Here is an 8,545-nt window from a genome sequence, read left to right on the forward strand (position 1 = left end):
AAAACATTTGACCTTGATGCTGTTTACACTACTACTTAATTATTACATCAGTGTATATGGATTGAAAGGGCCATTTTCATCATTACCGCAAAAACACCCACACAGGGAACTGACATACACTGAGTGTACAAAACATTAGGATCAACTTCCTAATATTGAGTTGTGCCCCCTCATGAAGGCCTGCATGTATGTGTCAGTGGTCATGTGTCACTATGTATGTGTGGATTGAGGTGTGCATTACCCTCAGAACAGCCTCAATTTGTCAGGGCATGGACTCTACAAGGTGTGAAAAGTGTTCCACAGGGATGCTGGCCCATGTTGACTCCACTGCTTCCCACAGTTGTGTCAATGTGGCTGGATGTCCTTTGGGTGGTGGACCATTGTTGATACACACAGGAAACTGTTGAGCGTGAAAAACCCAGCAGCGTTGCAGTTCTTGACACACTCAAACCGGTGCACCTGGCACCTACTACCACTTTACTTCAGTCAATTAAAAATGATTGTGCAAAAGAGGGAAGCCATATTTTTTTTCTCTTTTACTGAAAATGCTGAGCCTGTGGCCAGCTTGGGGTACGAAGGAACAGAATGATGAGCAAGTTACAATCAGGGATTTGTTGACAATTAAAACCAACAAACAAAGATCAACCATGGCCTCCTGTGGGCAAATTGGAGTCCACAACAACCCTCATAGCAACAGGAGGGAAGAAAACAAGGAAATTATCATGGAAAAAAATAGTAGTACAAATGGACCAGTGCATCAACTTCAGTTCATAGGTACAGTGAATATCTATCCAGGGATTGATTCAAAGTCTAGGTTCAAGTTGTTTTTTTTGTTTTCAGGTTGTTACAGGCTAGAAGAGTCCGTTCTCCAGTCCGTTCTCAATGAGGCTGTGTCCTTTTTTGTCCATGCCCCATGTGTGCACTCCATATGGACAATTTTCCAGCATTCCACTGCTGTCCCTTTCTACTCTCATTGGCCAAAGTCAAGAGAAGGGCTAGGTCATCTGGATCCCTTTGACTGCAGCCGACTGGATACAGAGGGTGCCGAGGACTTTGATTGGCTGATGCTGGAAGACTGGCAGACCAGCAGACACCTCTTCCAGTTACGTCTGAGACTCCGCCTCTTGCTCTACTCCTGCCCCTGGTCGAATGCTCTTGATTGACAGGTACATCTCTTCCTCTGCATCATAGTAGTAGAACTTCCTCAGGTACATGATCAGTGGTCTGGAGAGGGAGAGGTCAAATGATTAACCCCTTATGCATAAAGATACCTTTACATTATGTTTAGCATGTGAAGTAGTTTTCTCTCTGTAGAACACTCTCGATAAAAGAAAGGAAACTGATGATGATGATGATGATGATGATGGATTGCGTTAAAGTACAGCTGCTATATATAGCACTTTTCACTTGGTCTCAAAGCGCATCATCCATGTCTAGTCTTTTAGGAATCAAGGATTATTTCCATGAGTTCTTTATTTAGACTTTGAGGCATTTCTGTCAAAGCTCAGGAGAGAATGCTAATTCACTAACAACTATTTCCAAGAAAACAAATACAAGGTTAAAATGAATGACTAAATCAATATTTTGCTGAATTGAGTATGGCAGTACTTGGGCAGCGGCAGCTCCTGGATGTGGTCGATGCGGACCATCTGTCGGATGCAGAAGCGACAGAGGTGCTGCAGGGACTTGACATTGCTGAACCGGGACACTGGGTAGAGCAGCTGCACCGGGGTAGGGGGGAGCCCTGGAACACACACACACACACACACACACACACACACACACACACACACACACACAAATGAACACAAACAACCAATACAGATGCTCGTAACCTCTCAGCAACCTTGTATGCTGTGCTTACTGTCATTACAACCACTACACTAGGTGGTAGTTCACATAAATATCTAATTGGTTAGGCCGTGTAGGAATGGGGGACGTTTTTACCTGGCACACGTGAACGCAGGAAGTAGAGGAATTTTCCATTCTTTGAGTGCATGATGGCTCGCTCGATAAACTCCACCACAGAATGACATCGGTCCTCAAACTTGGGATGACACCACAAGCTGAATGTCCCTATAGATGGAAACATGGAAGGGACACACCACTTAAGGTTACACTGAACACTCACACGTACATACCATTTAAAGGGGAATGAAATAGAACCAAATTACATTTAAAGGGGAATGAAATAGAACCTTGTGTTACCACTTTATTTAAAGTGTTCAGGTATAATGCTTTATACTTTTTTATTGGCACATATTATATCATATGTCATGTATCAAACTTGTTTTTCTCAACTACCCTGTGGGTTGGGTGGCTGATATGTGCAGTATGTGTAAAACATAAATAAAATTAACTGCATGCTTTCTATCTGTCATATATTTACACTGCATGATGAATGTGTCTGTATGTGAGTAAATCCTGTTAGAAGTGCTTCATGCATATGCCATGTATATTTGCGAGCATGTCTTTGTCGTTTACCCATTTTGTGTGTGGGTGACTCACCACTTTGCACTGTGTGTGTGTGTGTTTGTCTGTGTGAGTGCATGGGTGTGTGTACGTGTGTTAATAAACATAATGACTGAGTGAGTAGCTCCAACATTTATATTTGTGTGATTGACTGACTGTGTGTTTCTGCGTATTTACGGTGCACACGACTCACCTCTGTAGTGCTCCGTGCGCGTGTGGTGTGTCTAACTCACCTCTGTAGTGCTCCGTGTGCGTGTGGTGTGTCTAACTCACCTCTGTAGTGCTCCGTGCGCGTGTGGTGTGTGTTACTCACCTCTGTAGTGCTCCGTGCGCGTGTGGTGTGTGTAACTCACCTCTGTAGTGCTCCAAGCGAGTGTGGTGTGTGTAACTCACCTCTGTAGTGCTCCGTGCGAGTGTGGTGTGTGTAACTCACCTCTGTAGTGCTCCATGCGCGTGTGGTGTGTGACTCCCTGGGAGCGGAAGCTGAGGCTGAGGATGTAGCGGGGGTCAGAGCTGTCCCTCACCAGGAACGCCCCATCAGGCTTCCCCTTCAACTTCATCTCTGCATCTTCCCAGTTCATAGGACCCCAGTACCAGCCACACTGGGGATAGACATGTAGGTGATTATGAATGAATATCATAGAAACATACACACACACACACACACACACACACACACACACACCATCCATAGAATCGAATACAAACACAGAACTGAATTAATGTCATGAGGCAGTTATCAATTAAAGGTTTGTTATCACACACACACCCACACCAAGGCAGTTAACATCAATTAAAGGTTTGTTATCGCACACCCACCCACACCAAGGCAGTTATCATCAATTAAAGGTTTGTTATCACACACCCACCCACACACCAAGGCAGTTATCATCAATTAAAGGTTTGTACCTATTTGTTAGTATGTAACCCAATCGATTAGTAGTGATTCAGTCAATATGTATGTGTACTTGCGAGTGTTGTTGAGTGTGTCGCAATTACTTTTTCCAGCTCTCTCAGACTAGCGGTGAAGTTGCTGGCCTCAGGCCGCCTCAGAGGACAGAGCCTTGGGGGCGGGGCCAACCTGGAAGGGGGAGGAGCTGAGAGGAGCTGTGAAGAGGTGGAGTGAGGCAGGGCCCGGAGGAATGCATCTGAAACAAATAGAGAAATATTCAGTTAGACACAATGATATGAATGTGTAGCCAAAACCATTGCATTTGGTATAAATGGGAGTTGCTAGAAAGTTCAAGTTACATGCATAGATCTTAAGTTAGGACTTGTTACTAATAGATGATAACAGTGTTCAATTTGAGTAAGACTGCTTAGACAGACCAGGTGCCACAAATACTAATTCTCAAGGCATATAATAAAAATATTAGACAAGCATTGGTTTCCGACCGCACACCTTCACGATTCATTTCCATGCTGATCGGTCTGTATAGTCTTTCCTTAATACAAGCACTTACAGTATTTCACCTGAGGGAAATTATGCAACCTTCACCACAACACGCAAGTGTCACACCATATCACTCTATGAACTTAGGCATTAGCCGACAGGCATATAGGTCTTATGTTACATATATATTCAGAATTGCAGATATTACACATATTAATGATTACTGATATATTCACACGTTTATAAATACAGCATTATAAATATATCATATTGGTACTGTTTTGTATTATGGTCTTTTCAGAGTCTTAGCTCTGGCCATTACGTGCTCTATCACGACACCGTCCGCCCGTTTGCCCCATGCACAGCTCCCAGCTCTCTGCTCTCTGGTGTCTTACCATTGAGGCTGATACTATGCTGGATGGTGGCATGGGAGGGATGAGGAGGAGGAAGAGGCAGGGGGAGGGACTGTAGGGAGGCCCCCATAACACTCACTAGGAAAGGACCAGGCTGCGGCCCACCTATGTCATCTGGAACAGAGCAGGGGGGGGGGGGGGTTCAGACCAGGGAGGGGTCTATATCACAGGCTTTCTCAACTCCGCTCCTCTGGACCCACTGTGAAGTGAAGTTTTCATATCAACTTTTTTTTTAAATATTTTTTTTAATGCACTCCTTGAAGTATTCTAGGGTAACTAACAAATCAAAACGACATCTGATGTAAGTTTATATTTCTAGGTTGCGAGAAATGGGTGATTCAACGTGACATTCAGCAAATTGGTTTGTCCTTGTTCCACTGCTTGGCTGAACATTCAATTCTGATAGGTCGAGAGGGTGGGTCCCCAGGATCTACGTTGAGAAACACTGGTCTATAAGGCCACAATACAACAGTCCCTCAGACTTATGGCTGTTGATGTGAGCGTTGCCGTGGGGATCAGAGAAGGTGTAAAGCTATTAGGCTCTCCATCACCATAGAACAGAATGGGTATGTTTATACACTGTGATATAGCTTTCAGGAGAGGGAGGTAATACGGTGGGTATAGGAGAGTAGGGTGAGTGAGGGTATGCAGGAATCATTTTTAGTGTTTGTGTGTGCCTACAGGTAGAAACAAGCAAAAGAGATGCGTGCAAGAAAGGGAGGGACACAAGGAAACACACAGAGAAAAATAGGCTACTCTAACAGAGAGACACACAGAGAGAAAGAACAGCGAGAAAGAAAGGAGGTAAAGTACCTAATAGACTGAGACTTCTGCGTGGCGGAGGTGGAGGCGTGGGAGGGTGCGGAGTGTTCACCCCTCTCCTCGAAATATCCACATCCACCAATGAAACAGTCTCACCTGCACCCAGAAATGGAAAGAAGGAAAGAGAAAGAGAGAGAGGGAATGTGAGAAAGGAAATGATAGAGGAAGAGAGTGATGCTAGTAAAGAAACGTGAGTTCTTGGACCAGAGTTTGCCTCCTCAGCCAAGAAATGGTAGAGCCCCTTACCAGTGAAAGGAGCAAAGGAAGCAGGAGAGAAAGCACTTTGGGCCCTGGTCATTCGGGGTTGGCTGTGGCAAGAGAAAGACAGCAAAATAGGAATGAAATAAGTTATAGAGGGATGGAATATAGAGGTGATCGGGTGAAAAATAGATATTAGAGTTAGGTAGCCTAGATTTAGAAAAAACCAGATTTAGAAAAGATAAGGACAGTTACGGGCCTATAATATCCTGATAGAAAATATTATATTTTAGGATAGGCTCTACAATATTACCTGGCACTGTAACCAATCAATAAGTGAGTTGACCTCTATAGCCTGCTATAAATTATAGGCATACAATCAGTAATTACTCACAATGCTTAAAAGTGTGGAAGTCCTTACCTGTCCACGTCATGCTCCCCACCACTTCCACTGGCCATATCCATCAGACTTCCAGCGGAGGAGATTGAATAGGCCACTGATGGCCTCTTATCCAGAAGGCTATTGGAACCACTACAGCTTTTAGTTCTGAAAAGTTTACTCAGGCGTATTTTAAGTGAGCCCTTTCTGGACTTCCCTGGAACTTTTAGTGTTTTCTCGACCCGACCAGTTGGAGTCCGGGGCTCACTGACGCACTTGTCCGCCCGCTTCCGGGGTGTCGATGCCTGGCTAATGGTTGGACTGACAGGTCGGTCCGAGCTCGGTGTAGCCGCAGAGGCCCCAGGTAATATCGACACCTCCGGATTCTGTTCTGTATCTCCCGGGCTCGGTTGAGTTGGGTTAGGTACGTTTCCATGCAGGCTACATACTTGTGCGTCGCCGTGCGCCGACGGACAAGGTTCTCCAGCCACCCCTTCCATCTGTCTGGTCAACTCTGCCTGAAAGCTACTGAGAGAAAATGCACCGGACATCTTCTGAACTCGACGTGCTCGACTTTCATCCGAATCGTCCTCCGGGCATCCAGTGATACCCAGCCTGGCCACGTCCCCAGTCCCCAGCCCCTCCAGCACCAACAAAGCGTCGCTAGTCTCAGTCGGGTCATCCCCATGCCCCATCCCCGCTGGTGCCGGCCCATGTGCACCCTGACACGAGCACTGGGGCATCTCCCCGTCCTTGAATAATATCTTGGGTACCGCGCCGAGCCCCAGCTCCCCGAACCTTCTGGCCAGGTCGAACACTGGGCCGTCGGGCAGCTCCCCGGTTGTGCACCCCCATTTCGACTCTATCATGGTGAAAGGGTTGGATTTATCCGATAAGGGAGGCCAGTCCGATGGGTTGGTGATCAAACTGTGCCGGTGGCATAGCTCACCTCTCTCTATATCGGCAGCAACCGTGGATAATACCACCCGGGGATGCAGACCCCAGCTCTGGGACAGATGGTTCTGCTGTTGCGCGTCGCCGGCACTGAGCGTATTGTTATTGATGCCTCCGGTTAGGTCGGAGACAGAGCCGGAGGTCTTGTCCAAACCAATATGTTTCCTCGACTGATTCCGACCGTCGGATTCACAGTCTAAAATCCCCTCACCATCCCTCAATATGTTAGGAAACACAAGGAGCTGAGGCCGTAAGCCGCCTCTGTGAGCGAACTCAAAGCCCTTGGCCTCCATGGCGCTGTGTGGAGGAGGAGGAATAGACACCGAAGGTTTAGTCGCCAACACCCCGGTGTCAGGTGCCGCTGTTCCGCCGCTCTGCTGTGCATTGTTCAGCGAAGAGAGATTGCCGGAATGCGCGAGGCCTGTCGTGGGATCTCGGGCGAATTCTAAGCCCCCTTTCATGTTGCTATGAGCCAAGACCTCTTTACCGAGTCCTGCCACCACTCCAACCGACGACAGATTCCCATTCTCCTCGTCCAAGCGGTCATCCTCGGCCGCGGAGACCAGGCGCATCAAGACAAAATCGGGAGACATATCTTGCGCGTTGTTCATAATTATTCCTCAATTCACGAAAGGGAATAAACGATTTCTACGCTTCACATAGCTACCGACGTTTGATGGATCCCCGTTGTCTTATAATAAAGAAGGGCCAAAGCGCTATCTACCATAAATAGGCTACAAGCGAATAAACTATTTCAAGCGTTCTTTCATTATCGCACAGATAAGCGCCTACAAAAAAACGACATCCATTTCTATTCTAACGAAGACCGAGCGAGTGCACGCATAAATATATCCAGCTTGCTGTTGTAAGCAGGCGAACACCGGGGTAAAACATACGGTCTCATTTGTTAGAATAAAAAGCCTCACAAGTCTGACTACTCTCTTTTTCTCTCCCTATCTCTCTGTCTCTGTCTCTCTCTGTCTCTCTGTCTCTCTCTCTCTCTCTCTCTCTCTCTCTCTCTCTCTCCGGTTCCCAGCGAAGCCCCACCCGCTCCCTCACTTCCGCAAATCCTATGCATTCTGCGTTCATTTTGTCCCTTGTCTCCCTCTCCCTCCCCCGTTTCAATACAATTCAAGGGGCTTTATTGGCATGGGAAACATATGTTATTGCCAAAGCAAGTGAGGTAGATAATATACAAAAGTGAAATAAACAATAAAAATGAACAGTAAACATTACACTCACAAAAGTTCCAAAAGAATAAAGACATTACAAATGTCATATTATGTATATATACAGTGTTGTAACGATGCACAAAGGGTATTTACAATGGTGTTTGTTCTTCACTGGTTGACCTTTTCTTGTGGCAACAGGTCACAAATCTTGCTGCTGTGATGGCACACTGTTATTTCTAGCATTCTGAAATTATTAATTATTTGTTTTATTTTGTGTGTATTTTTTGTATTGCTAGATATTACTGCACTGTTGGAGCTAGAAAACACAAGCATTTTTCTGCACCTGCGATAACATCTGCAAATCTATGTACACAACCAATAAACTTTCATTTGATTTCTCTCTCTAATATGGTGCAGGAGTTTAGGAAGTGCAGCTCAGTTTCCATCTCATTTTGTGGGCAGTGTGCACATAGCCTTTCTCTCTCCCTGTAGTGTGAAGTGATGAGAGAGAGAAATGAAATGAAAGTTTATTGGTCGTGTACACAGATTTGCAGATGTTACCGCAGGTGCAGCAAAATGCTTGTGTTTTCTAGCTCCAACAGTGCAGTAATGTCTAGCAATACAAAAAATGCACACAAAATAAAACAAATAATTAAACATTTCAGAATGCTAGGCTACTTTGCAATTTGTGACATGCATAGTAGCCTAAATATTCCAACATTCAAATTGTTCCTATTATTGA

The 8,545-nt window shown here is 45.5% G+C and overlaps 1 protein-coding gene across 2 annotated transcripts; it reads right to left on the minus strand.

Annotated features, from left to right (window-relative positions):
• Positions 1–521: 521 nt before the first annotated feature.
• On the minus strand, positions 522–7,643 carry LOC106564744 (suppressor of cytokine signaling 7). Of its 2 annotated transcripts, XM_014131057.2 has the most exons (9): positions 5,720–7,643; positions 5,347–5,408; positions 5,092–5,196; positions 4,261–4,392; positions 3,472–3,620; positions 2,906–3,074; positions 1,948–2,076; positions 1,609–1,744; positions 522–1,224 (listed from the first exon to the last, which is right to left on the minus strand). In XM_014131057.2, the coding sequence occupies exons 1-9, from the start codon at positions 7,240–7,242 to the stop codon at positions 1,104–1,106; spliced, it is 2,526 nt and encodes an 841-aa protein (XP_013986532.2). In that variant the 5' UTR covers positions 7,243–7,643; the 3' UTR covers positions 522–1,103. The 2 variants fall into 2 exon arrangements, with proteins under 2 accessions (XP_013986532.2, XP_013986533.2); XM_014131058.2 differs by lacking the exon at positions 4,261–4,392.
• Between the last annotated feature and the right edge of the window lie 902 nt (positions 7,644–8,545).

The sequence above is a fragment of the Salmo salar genome, chromosome ssa12 (genome assembly GCF_905237065.1).
Source record: "Salmo salar chromosome ssa12, Ssal_v3.1, whole genome shotgun sequence".
In the NCBI taxonomy this organism is placed as follows: Eukaryota; Metazoa; Chordata; class Actinopteri; order Salmoniformes; family Salmonidae; genus Salmo; species Salmo salar.